Source organism: Lepisosteus oculatus, chromosome 19, assembly GCF_040954835.1.
Source record: "Lepisosteus oculatus isolate fLepOcu1 chromosome 19, fLepOcu1.hap2, whole genome shotgun sequence".
NCBI lineage: Eukaryota > Metazoa > Chordata > Actinopteri > Semionotiformes > Lepisosteidae > Lepisosteus > Lepisosteus oculatus.
Window position 1 is genome coordinate 13,086,277 of NC_090714.1, and position 13,560 is coordinate 13,099,836.

At 41.1% G+C, this 13,560-nt stretch overlaps 1 protein-coding gene across 1 annotated transcript in view; it reads left to right on the plus strand.

Annotated features, from left to right (window-relative positions):
- Positions 1-13,560, plus strand: part of emp2 (epithelial membrane protein 2) — a 16,365-nt gene continuing 2,805 nt past the window's right edge. Inside the window, exons 1-3 of the mRNA XM_015360554.2 lie at positions 1-147; positions 12,436-12,551; positions 13,457-13,550. Coding sequence (XP_015216040.2) covers positions 12,474-12,551; positions 13,457-13,550 — 172 coding nt within the window. The 5' untranslated portion in view covers positions 1-147; positions 12,436-12,473. The remainder of the gene's footprint in view (positions 148-12,435; positions 12,552-13,456; positions 13,551-13,560) is intronic.

Here is a 13,560-nt window from a genome sequence, read left to right on the forward strand (position 1 = left end):
TCTGACGTCCCGGCGATGGGAGGGGATCCGCGCTGCTGGTCGAGTCCCACTTACTACTTGCTTTCAATCAGGTTTGGACTTGCATCACTCGGTCTCCGCATCTGGCTCCGGAGTTTGAATCGACCTGCTTCCAAGACAAGTTTCTCTGTAAGTGTTCTTTCAACTCCTATGTGTTTAATATAGATGGGAAGGCACTTACTTAATGATCACCCCCCCCTTTTTTTACGAAGTTGTATTCAGAGCTATTTAATACAGCACTTAAGCATTACAATAATGTTTAGCAACGGTGATAAGTGAGAAAAATAAAGAAAACTGAGTTTTACATATAAAAAAACATTATTTTATTTTTTACTAAAACGAATTGTTTGGTTTTAGTGAATTCCTTTCTGATATTGTTAACTAAAGGGGCGTTGTCCTGTTCACGTATCCGACTCTGAGGCTAAGAGTGAGGCTAATACACTGAGGCTAAGAGTGAGACTTGTACTACAAATTTCAAAGTTCACGCGTTTTTCCTTGGAGGGGTTGCGTCTTATCGTGTTTTTGTAAATATAGACCCCCCTCCAGGCATATACATGTGAGTTAGTTTCTCTCATCAGTTTTATACTGGGAAAAACCGCAAGAGACAAACCAGAAGTTGTTATTTTGAAAGTCCGATTATAATTCTTTTCGCAGCCCTTTTTCGTCTCCTCTGCTCTCGTTATGTTCATTCTGGAGATACAGAACTAGAGAAAAGTTTTGAAGTTTAAAAAATGTTTGCCTTCCCCCCTCTCGTTACGCCGCCTGCTGGTTGCAGTCAAGCGGTGCATGCTGTATTCGCCTGTCTCGAGAGATTCGGTGACATTATTCCAAGTTTATTTAGAATTAAATCAGCTACACCCTACCAAGCCTGTCCTTTATTTTAGCTGTGGTCAGCAGGAATTAAGAGGATCCCCGTTCGCGCATTGAATGTATCGATTTGCAGAATGTTTTCGAGGGTGTGATTGTTGGAACCGTTCATTTCTTGGCTTCGAGAGAACATTTACGAGGGTGGGCTTCAGACTCGGAGGATATGCTGAAAAACCCTGAAAAAAAACAACAACCCATTTTTTAAACGTATATACTGTATGGTTTGGAGGTAGCATTGTTGTAGACGATTCTGTGCACGGTCTTATTATATATTTACATTAAGATTTACATTAGTTTTGCATTTATCCCCAGGAGGTGGGGGAGGCTGGATATGCAAAGTCCTAATATACCAGCTTTACTATAATAAACCATGCTAAACTACGGTGCAATCCAAGAAACCAAAATAAACCATGGCGTGCGAACTTTGTTATACCACAGCAAGCATTTGTAAAAATGCACCTTCCCTAAAAAATAACTGGGTTACTAATTATGCAATATCATGGTTTATCCTCATGACATAGAACTGTGGGATACTTACTCATTCTGTGAACCTTTTTCAAGTGCCTCCCGTTTGCACATTTCCAACCAATCCCAAAGGTCCAGGTGTACCACCTGTGTGCTTCTCCTATAGTAGTTGTGTAGCAATCTGACTGTCGACTCTTGTGTGATATCAGTAGTAGAACACAGCATGTGTTGTGTTTCTGCGCACAACACCACTGAACAATGCCCTGACATCCCAAAAGTCTGGGATTTTGTTTTTATGTAGTTGTGCTAGGATTTCAAAAGCTTGATGTGAAAGTGGATGGAAATGCAGCACACCCAGTTAACATAACGATAAACACGCCAGCCCCTAAACATTAATTTTACAGGCATTTCAGAATTCAAATGTCAGTTAGGAAAAACAAGTTAAAGGAAAACACGTTTTCTGTTGGGGTTTTTTTTTTGGCTTACATTTTCATTGCTACTTAAGCAACACCAAGGGTTGAATTCACTGGCCGTACTTGCAGAATAGCTCCTAATTCTCAACGAATGTTGGCAACTGTTGTGAGAGCTGGTCTTCTCCGCGCTGCCCCATTCCCCAGTGCTGCACAGGAAAGCTCTGGGGGCAGGGATCCTGTTGTGCTTTCTTGCCTTGTGAAAGGTCTCCGCGTAGTGGATTTCCGGATTTGTCAGGTATGGAGTTACTACACAAACAGAGCAGACTGGGAGATGAGTGCTCTAGGCTGCTCTACACCACTGACTTCAGTTTTTATTTACATCTTTTCCTTCCTCAGCTAAAAGTGTGATTCATGTACAGTGCACAAAAGAGGTGATTGATTCATATTTCTCCACCGTAAGCATGCCAGTTCCCTATGTCCTAGGCTGTCCTATCCCAGGACAGGGGACTAAGCATCACCAGATTTCAGATTAAGAGCTGGACTGTACGCATGCCTTAAGTTCTCAAGCTACCCTAGAGTTAGTGTTCAGAGCTTTATATATGAGCAGGAGGACCTTAAAATCCACAAGGAATTTCACAGGGAGCCAGTGCAGTTTACACAACATGTGTATTCTATGCTGATACAGAGCTTTTTTTGTTTCTGCTAGTACACAAGCTGCAGAATTCTGGACATACCAAAGCTTACCTTCGAACATACCCTGCCCAATAAGTAAGATTTTGCGCTAGTCTAATCTTGTTAAAATAATAAAGGAATGTGTCAATATTTCAGCATCAGCTGGGCAGAGAAAGGGTCTTGACGGAGTAAAGTCACACAGGTGTTCCTAACGTGCACTTGGAATGACAATGCTGTAGCGTAAGTAACACTAGGTTTTCTCAGTTTTATCAATGGCAGATTTCAACACTCTGCAACAACACTGAAATCTACAAGTAATGCAAAACCTAATGTTGGGAGATTATGAGCATAATCTTAGTTTTGCCTTAGTCAGTTTAAGAAGGTTCTGTTCTTATGGACGTGTTCATTGTAGACGGGTCTCTAGAAAGCACCATAATTCTATGGATCTTTTGCGTTAAAAGGAGGTGGTACAGCATATATTACAAAATATTTTTTCACATCTCAAATTAATCTGAAAACTAACTTTGAGAATACTATTACTGCTGTTAGTTTGTTGACTTGCTTTACTATGAAGCAGAGAATGGATTTTGCTTGTGCTGAATATTGAAAGTGTTTTGTTTTCAATGCTTTTGGAGATGATGTCGGAAGTGTGTGTATAAGGAATTGCAAATTAAATGAACTTGTTTAATTTTGGATTTCAGACAAACTCTCTTTAGATCTGGGAAGGCGGACACGTTTATCTCCGTTTTTCACCTCAAGTTATTGTAATTCAGATCTGAGGGTGAGGTAGAGAAAGGATTTCCCTTGCCTCTCTCTTTTGCAGTGTGCGGTATTAAATCACCATGAAATTGCTGCACATAACTTGAAACAGTATGAAAACAGAAAAATAGCAAAGGTACTTTAAATAATGGAACCGCAGTAAAAAGAAACTTTTAAGAAATCTAAAACATAATAAAAACAGTTAGGGATATAATGTACAACAGAGGCTCAAAGGAGAAAAAACCTTCTTCCTTGGTTTGTCCATATAATAGCTGTTTGTCTTTGCTTTTCAAACTAAGAATTTTAGGGCACATCTGGGTTTAATAAGATAGACTAGAGGTCACAAGCTAGTGTGTATCTGTAAGGGTGAGTCAGGAGCTTTTCAGTCCTTGATATTGGTAAGACCTGAGAGAAGGATAAAACTTATTCTTACAAGCTGCCAAAGGTAAAATTAGCTAGTGAGAGTTGCCTCCGGTATCTGGGATCTGGGGAACCTGGCAGTGGCACAGTGGCCACGTGTAGCTGTGGAAAATAAGCTCTGCTCTCAGGAAAGGGCTGTTTAAACCACAGAGCAGCGGGGGTGGGGTGGGGTGGGGGGGGGTGCCGAGGGTCAGAACTAGTGCAGAGACTACTAAGCAGATATGGGCACATGTGGCTTGAAGATTTATAGGACTGTAAACATAAGCAGTTGCCACTCAAATACAGTAGACCTTCTGAAATCTGGTGTTTGTGTGAGGAGGCGAAACAAACGTACAGTTTCTTTTCTGTCAATGGTCAATAGTCTGTCAGCGTGCAAAAGAAAATACAGACACTCTTGGGATGTGCAGCCTCTCCTGTGCTAGAAATTGATGTTCTGTCATCGATAATGGGTACAGTCTGTAGAGAGGGGCTCTGTCCCTAATTGCCTTAAGAGGAATAAGAGAATCTGCCTTTGTTTTCTCGTTGAGGTATTTATTAAAGTAAAGAAGAAAGTCCTCTATCAGCTAAGAGGCATTTTACTTAATGGTAAAGCTAATGAAAACCTAGAATGAAATAACAGAACAAAGATCAAACCCACAGTAATTCAATTATTATTGATTGAGAGCTGGGGGACTTGTTTATATGTTCTAACTTCTTCTCTGAAGCACGACATACATTATCTCTGTGCTTGACTCTTATTCATTTCTGCCTTTTATTATTGTGTGCTCCACTGAAGTGAAACTTAACAAAGGGAGAATGCAGACCCCAAACAAATTGCCTTGGTGCTTTTAAAAAAAAGAAAAGGCCGTTTTTGAAAGTAATTTTAAGAGCTGTATGTGCATACACAGATGTAAAAGGTAACAAAAGTCTTCAGTTTTGCAGACAGAGATCAAGGTCTCGTTTAAAAAAAATCATAAATCAAAGAGCGGAAAAGGGCCTTGTAATATTCAGTGGATTAGAGGCATTATTTACACTTCACGGCCCTCACCTGAGGAATTTCTTTGTAATTCTTTCTTTGTAAAAAAAAAAACAGGCTGGAACACCTGAGGTTTTCAGTTTTGTGTCTGGCTTTACAGCAGTTTGTCTGGGAGATGAAAGTTGAAAATCGTTTGCGTTCTTTGTCAAAATGCTTTAAGCACAGCAGGGTTGAAAGGATTTAAGCAGATATAAGGGGCTGTAGAGCAATGGCCCCCTAACAGTCAAGTAAGAATGATTATATTAAGTTCATAATTGCTAACAGAACACTTACAGGCTAGAACAAGAGTCAAGTCTACAGACAGACTTGTCAGGAACAGGAAGCTCTAGAGCACTGATGCAATCGGTCAATGTAATACAGGTAGAAGTCAAAAGGTCTTATTGTACTCAGCTGGTAACACCATGATTGTATTAAAGCTAAATACAGAATGAATACGATGCTGGAATATCAGCCCATACTTTCTTGCCAGGTGAGGAGCAAATCACAGAGGTGCACCCTGCCACAGCTTGGCACCTGGTGCCAGTACTGCTATTTTTGTTTTTTTCTTTTTAACGGTAATTCAATGTCGGGGGAATAGAATCGTTGTAGGCCTTCTGCAGTTCCTTTCCACAGGTTCCGCGTGTCGATTGGGCCAAGCGCCGGTCATGAGGAATATGGGCGTGCACGGAAATAGTTTCTCCCAGATTCGAAACGGTCCTGTTGCCACTCTTTGAAAACCTATTTACCGCTCGTGACCGCTGGTAGGGTGGCCACTCTAAATAGGGGTGTTCCTCAACGAGGGACTGAGAATCTTATTATTCGTTATTTCGCTTCACGGTTACTATTTTGGAGTTAATGTGGAAAAACATCACATAGACAGTATACGGCTCTAAGCCTGTGCTGGGTCGTTCCCCCTTCATTCCAAAAATAAAAAAAGACCAAAGAAGTCCAGTGTTCTGAGGTTAGTTTCTTTATTTCAATAAGCTGCCGGTCCTGACCATTTATGTGTATTTAAATACACCTCAGTTTTAGGAAGTCCTGTATGTTCCGAGTAGCCGAAATCACTTGGCTCACTTGACTGTGTGCTGTTTGCTGTGAAGGGAGTGGAAGCTGACTCTCCATCCCCTGGCACAGGGATCTTCAGGGCCACGATGGGCATGGTGGGTGAGCAGCACAGTGCCCGCTGTGCCAGCAAGGCAGGATCAACTATGACGGATTATCTGTGATGATGTGGACTGGGACCGGAAGCTGTGATCCGCCAAAGCAACAACAAAGCAGCTGTCGCCCCTGTCTGACAGATTAGGATTCCCTTGGATGGGAGCAGTTTCTTGTCTGCACCCCTCAACAGGGTCGCGTTGGGCACATTTGGTATCATTTCTACATGTCGTGCCGTTGTGAGAGACCCTGGGCTCTAAGTTCAAGTTGTTTGAAATTCGTTGTTCATTTAGCGCCAGATTTCCAAGTGAAGATTTACTTTGCATGCTAGAAATTGAGAGGCTATCCAGCTGCAGGAAATTTCTTCTTTTGCTTTGGCTGTTTGCCGCGGGGCTGGGCTGAGATGGCTGGTGGGCGGTGCCTGGCTCATGACACTTTGTTCCTGTTGCAGGCCTTTGTTGAACTCATTGTATTATAAGGCAGCCCTGGACGCATGCCAGCGAAGAAGTTGGTTTTTGCATTAGGCTTTTTAAGAAAAAAATAAAATAACCCCTGGACATGCAGTGTTCTACACAAGCAAAAGTGGCGCTTCTCGTTAGGCTGATGTACCGAGGCCTGTCAGCCTTCTCACCCGACCATTATATAAAAAGTTAATGCCGACAGAGCCAAAATCGGTTCTAGTTATTTTCTTTTGGTGTGTTAACAAACGGCTTTCATGTGCTCACTCTAATTTGGACAGAGCCAGAATTGTACTTTTTGCGACAGAGATGTGCAAATTGTTGTGAGTGTCTGAGGGCCACTGTGCCTGCAGTCACATGAATGCTGTCTTTGTGCTCTGTGTGCTCCTCTGTGACATAAACACAGCAGTGTAAATGCAGGACCGTGGTACTGTGGGGGGGTGGGAAAGCCTCCGTCTGATACGAGGAACCAACGCTCTTGACAGTTTCTGAAAAGTCATGTGTGAAAAGCTGTTTGATTGAAACTTAAAAGATAGTTTTGCATTTTCTTCTTTCAAGTTCCACTGTAGTTGAGTGTTAATACCGTTCAAAAGAACTTTACCTCTGAATTTACAGGTATTCTTTCTGTATTTCCCAACTGTGCACAAATCTTCCTTTGCTTGATCCCACTCCATGCCTGTGCTGTTGGACCCCTCTGTTTCGTGACATTTTGTGTGTGTTTTTCAATGAGTGGAATGGTTTCTGCAGCCTTTTCGCCTTTTGGTCTTCTTGGTTTGGACAATCCATTCATGTTTTTTCCTGGTACATCATTACTTTTGCATTGCATTCAAACTGCAGGATAACCCATTGTTAATTCTGATACACTTCTGTCAAACCGCTTCATTATCTTTTAAGTGTTTTTGCATGGGAAGAGATTAGTGAGCTTCCTTGCTTTTCCTTCTCCTGAGCTGCCTGGATCACCAAGGTTTTGTTCACTTTTCCTCTGCTGTATTTGTCTCATCTTGTTTACGCTGCTTAGTGCTTTGAAGTCTGTTTTATCAGGGTTATTTGTCATGTCCCGTCGATTTGAACCGAACAGCTATATCATCGTTAGTTCAGTGATTGCTGTTCCACCTTCAGAGTGAACACAAGCTGTTTCAGTGTGATAGCTTAAAGGGCTGCTATTTCAAATGTTACATAAAACTGCAAGTCCATAAAGATCCATATACTGTATATTACTCCACAGGATCTTTAACCACCAGGGACAATAACCCAGCTGCAAGCTGGGAATATTTATAAAGGATATTCACCCATCTGTAAATCAGGAGCTTAATTTATAGCATAATTTCTGTTCACCCAGCAACCAGGTCAAACACTGCTGAATGTTAGACTTGTATAAATACACCACACCTATGTCATTATGGGTGTTACCGTGAAGTGTGTGATCTGTCATATCGTGATTTTGCTTGGTGTTGTCACCTGTGATTTTACTGGTAGTTCTACGCTTGCTTTTAGGTTGAATCCATCTCCGTAGTAAATACAGCATTGGATTCAAGGAAGAGTCAAGTTTTGCTTTTGCAGTAGAGTTTGGATTTGTGCTTTTCCTTTATGGCCACTGTAAACAGTGCCTCTGCTGCTTGCTGCATTTCATTAAAGCAGAGGGAAGGAATGTAAGTTTCTGTCTTGTAGACAGCCTCCACATCCCAGGAGAGCTTTGAATTCATCTTTGCAAATCCACCTTCTGATTTTTCCAACACATATGTGTGTAGATGAGAAATCCATATGAGGCTTTTTCAGCTTAAAGTAACCGGTCACTAACATATGGAAACACAATTTATCTCGTCTTGGAGCAACTGAGACATCACAACATCTACTCCTTTCAGTTGGGAGTAGAAAGGAGGGTTGTTGTTTTTCGCTATGGATTTTATTGGGCTGCAGACTTGGGGTCCATTTTAAAACGAAAAGTCCTCATTAAACTCGGAGAAAGCACCGAAATATGCTTTCACTTGCCCAGATGTCTTATTCACTGAACGTCTCGGAGAGTGAAGCAGTTACTGATAGAATTATTTGTTCTTTATTTTCGACAAGGTGAAGTAGTGGCTTTTCCGCTTTTAGCGTAGTTCCCAATTTGAGATGGAAATGGAGTCCATATCCTGTGTGGCTTTCCTGCTTTCTGCCTTCGGCCCCCGGATGACTTAAATGTTGTCCACAGAATATTAGAACTGGTTACGCTTTGGGAAATCCTGACCCGACTGAGTTAACCTTCAGATTCTTGACAGAATGCTGTGGCCTTTTTCAAAGTGACTGGGGATTACACAAATATAAACACTCACAGATGCAGAAGACTGAGGCTCCGTAGAGTATCCCTGATATTTTTATTCTTGGGATGCTAGAGTGTGGAAGTGGGTAAGGATGTACTGGCAGGTCTCGGAACACCACGCTGTGGGCACTCAGGAGGTGGATGGTGAGTGCAGTAGGAAGATTTCCTACAAGTGTTCAGTCTGTCGATCCGTTGTCTCCGACGTCTTGCCTTTGTGCTTGAAAGGGTTAAAGCTTTCTTGTGGGGCCCTTGGGGAGAAGGGAAATCGCATAAAAAGACAAATGTCAGAAAAAAAAAGTAATTTTACAGCTTGAAGCCTCACTTATTTAACAGACTGTGGGGAGAGTTCTGGGAGCGGTTTTATTAAAAGCCACTGAAGGAACATCACACAGTCACACTGAGCTTTTTCCACATTTCGATCATTTGTTCCACAGTTGAAATGTCTGTTTTCAGCAAAGGCTGGTTTGGAAATTCAGAGGTATGCTGGAGACTGCGGCTTTTGTTTTATGAAAAGTGACATTAAAAATGCAATCCAAGTCAGCATTTTCCATCCTACCAAGATGATTGGGCACAAGCTGTTTGGTGCTTAAGCAGCCTGAAGGGCGGAGAGAAAACAGCCTTAAAAAGCTGACTGCAATTAATTTGCAATGTGATTTTAATGAAATGTTTTATAGACACTAGAAACTTGAGGGCTGTGAGGCAAGGTTGAGTATCATTATTAACCCACAGGATTTCTACCCCCTTGCAGTATAGGGTGCATACACCAGAATCCAAGACAAATGTTAAAATGTTTTATGTTCTATTCCACACTGACTTTAACAGGCCCTGCGGCCCCACCCCCCCCCCCACCCCCAACCCCATTATAAGTTGGAGTCAAAGGCTGTAATAACTTTTATCAGAACAGCTGCAGTGCAGATGTTAAGGGAAGGAAAGCTAACATGCACTAGCAGTGGAATGAGTGAGCCTACTGCTCCTGGAAGCAAAACTTGTGTAAGTTGCTGGTAGATCTATCAGCATTTTTATGACTGTGAACTGGGATTCTCAAGCTTCAGTGACAATAAAAACATACTAGTGCTGTTAAACTGGGGCTCGTGTAATGGATTACAATGTTGAAAGAGCAGTGGGAAGCGGAATGGAGCAGAGGCCACCTTTCTCATTATGAAAAGAATTTCATGCAGGAAGGGTGTTGTAAATGCCCAGTGATCTTCACAGGAGCGCTTGCATTAGGTCTTGGTGTCTGTATAGCAGGAGATGTTAGAACATCAGCAAAGGATAAAACAAAATCATTGCTGTCAAGCGTCTCATCCTGGTGAGGGTCGCGGCAAGCCAGAGCCTAGTTTGAAAGTACTGGGAGCAAACTGGGACTACGAGTGCCCGACTGTGGAGGTGAACTGCTCTTGTTCTGTGCAGTGCAGGTTGCAAATGCTATCAGCACGGCGTAGTGCGTCTGTGACAAAGGAGTTCTTTGCTCATTAACCCTGCAGGCGCCTCGTGATGATCATCTTCCATATTGCCAGTATGCAAATATTACTGCAGGAGTCTTGCCCATTTATTGTTTTGCATGCCTTCATTTTATGACATCCAGTAGGTAAATTAGATCAGGCTTCCGGTTTCAGTCAGTTGGCTTTTGTGAGGGGCCTTTTCATCTGCTCCTGTTTGTTTTAGCGAAATCTTGCCCTTTTCGATCATTAACCTGTATTCTCTCCCTCTTCAAAATGGGCGTTTTGTCAACGGTATTTAAATTCTCCTACTTTAGAGAGGAAAAAAAACACATAATCCCAGATTCACCACAGGTCCCCACTGGAGTTTCCCAGTGGAACATTCTGCTGATGGAGGCAGAAAAGTGTCCAGATCTTCTGTTATTTCACCCACCCATTTTTTAAAACACATTCTGTAACATTCTCGGCAAACTCCTTTCCAGTTTGTGAAACCAAGTGTTCCTTTTGGCGGAAAGCACAGGATTTTTTTTAGAAAGATGGAATGCCGACTGACATTTTGCAGCCAGTGCTCAGTAACTGCAAACACAAGAGATGTCTGCTTAAGTTGTTTTAAATCAACTTAGATAGCTGTTCTGAATTTCTTGTACGCAAGATATAATTAGGGGCGGAAATGAAGTTGTCGGCTTCACTGCAAGATTATAAAAACTGTACATGAATGAGTGGATATTACTTGTGTTTGAGGAAAAGGTGCTTTTGTTGAAGCTTAGAGCCCCTGCATGCATGTACTTTCAAGAGAACTTATTTCTCTTAGTTTAACAATTTACCACATACATCCTACATTGGAGTTTTAAATTATTCATGTTGAATATTACGTACAAAGGTTTGCAAGAATGCCAGCTTTTATGTACTGAACATGACTAGGTGAGTTCTCTGGAGAAAATGTTACTGGGTTTGCAATTTCAAAAGATGTGTGGAGAAATGTGCCATTTTGTCTAGTCTTAACCCAGTGAAGTAAAGTAGAGAATCAGACCTTAATGTCCAACCACATTATAGCACTTGTCTGGCTGTGTTTTATACTCCTATACTTAAGAGGAAAATGTGCAATTAGTGGAATAACCAATTTTAATCCCCAGACAACCCAATGTGAATAACTCCCAAACTCTTGCTTTTGCTTGTCTTCATTCCTCTTTCCCTTTGCTTCAGTTTTTACTGATTTCACACATTTACTCTTGGCCCAGCAGTCCACACCCTCTCCCTGCTCCCTTGCACAAGTGGGTGGTTTGAAGTAAATGAACACCAGGTGCTGAATGAAACCGCTGCACTGAGCTGGGCTGTAAACCCAGCCTCTTAATTGTACACTTACAGTACTACTGCTGTGGATGTTTTAGACGGTGGGTTTGTTTTTCTCTGCCTACTACTACTGCAGTTTTCTATTTCAACTGACAGGTTTATATTGCTGTGTTCACCAGTCCAAGGAAGGAAGCTTTATTTAAAATGTTAGATTTCAAGTCGCTGTCTTTCAAAGAAGCAAACCTTCAATGCTTTTTTCATCAAACCAAACTGCGTGACTGTATGTTTGTGTACATATCTATCATTTCTTCTTTTTTTTTGTGTTCCCACTGACAGTTTCCTGCTTTTTTCAGTTGGCTTGCTTCTTTGTTATATCAGAGGGAGTGTCTTCTGTGAAGTGTTCACTTCTGTCTCCATGTGTTATGGTCTGGAGGTTTAAACCCAAGCCTCAGGCCAGACACTAGTCTTATCACTGCACTAATGCTTAAAAGACTAGTGCAATTGGATTGGATTCTGTAGTTTTTGAGCTTCCAACACAGCTTTTTGGAAAAGGTTTGAAAGGAGGGGTAACAACACAGAGTTGTACAAACGTCAGCACTGAAGTAATTTGTTTGTCTTGGTATTTGAATAAGACCAAAGAAAAAATCTTGAGCGCCACATTCCCATCGAAGAGCAGAAAAGTTCTACTGAAGTAACACTCTGTGAACAAGTGTGCCTTAATTATGTAAGCAACCCTCAGTGAAAGCTGTAGTTTTTAAATGAAAAAAAGTCAAAATTGTGCTGTTTAATATATCAGATTAAGGCTTAAAATGTATTTTCATAAACCAAAACACAACAAAACTGTGTTCAGTAACAAAACACTGTAATTCGTTTTTATATTTTTAGACCCAGTTCACTTATTAAATTGAATTGAATTGAAGACATTTGATGCTCTAAGGACAGGGGGGGTTTGGAGTCTAATATACAAAATGTATATTCTGCACACTTGTAAATGAATGTATTTGGGAGTGGTTATATTTATCTATTTATTTATATTTACCGTTATATTTATTACTGTACAATTCTTACATTATGTTGTTTCTTGATATTTAGGTGTTTTTAAATTGGACAATTCTCCTTGTCCTTGCACTCTCCCACAAGTACAGTATCCTTGCCCTGTATATCTTTAAACATTTTTGTTTTACAGGTCCAGTTCCATCTGAAACCTGAACTTTTTAAGTGACGATGTTGGTAATATTGGCTTTCATTATCCTGTTTCATGTAATCTCAGCAACATTACTCTTCATTTCAACCATAAATAATGTAAGTAGACCAAAATGCTTTCTTCTAATTCTTTTTAAGATATGTATTTTCCATACCAGGTTTATAGAGTATTGTAAATGATTATGGAGACAATGTTGGCCTTCTGGATCAGAATCTGTACCTGTTGACTGTCAGGATACCTTTGATTACTATGGCAACCTGACATGCTGACTTAAATACAGCCAAACCCCTGGATTGATCACTCTCATGCTTTACTGTAGCTGTTGTACAGTTGCTCTGCAGTCCACCTCCAAACAAACCACCATTCGTTATTTTCAAAGGGTCAAACTCAAAGCTGTCTGTAAAAGGCACTAACTGTACAGGAGATTATCCCACTGTTTAATTTACTTTCAGTGTTTTTTTGTTTCCCTTTTTAGGAATAGTTTTAGAGCTTCTACCTATCCCTTGAAACTGTAGTTGAACTAATGTGATTCTTAGTTTTTGAAGCATAATTAACGCCTGTACTTGCAGCATAGTTTTTCACAAACACTCTTCTGCATCGTTGCCTATCGTGCAGGGATATTACTCTGAGGGATGTTGCATTTCTTTTGGATAGTTTAGGTATTCTCCTTCAACCTATTTACAGTATTTGTCTATGTTCCAATACTGTAGGTAAATGAAATCTTCTGCCCAGACTATTTTCATGTTTGGGGAGCAGACATTGATTTGCGACACAGTGAATTCCATTAGGGTGTCGTGAGCTCAGGGATAGTGCACAATCTACTGTCTATTTCAAGGAAACTCAAGCAGGTGTCCTTCATTGAAGCATAAATCAAAAAGAGAGCTTCCACCACATCGTACTACTTCCTTCTGAAAAAGGTGGAGCTTTGACTTTGTGAAAAGTTCTCTGTGACCTTCTGGCTGCAATAGGCCAGAGCAATTCTAATTTTTCTTGATTTCTTCAGGCCTGGTGGGTACACCAAGACGTCTATACTGATCTGTGGAGGATCTGCAATGTCACGTGTGAACCGGTTAAGGACAGCAGCACTGCTGCTGCAGGTAACATTTG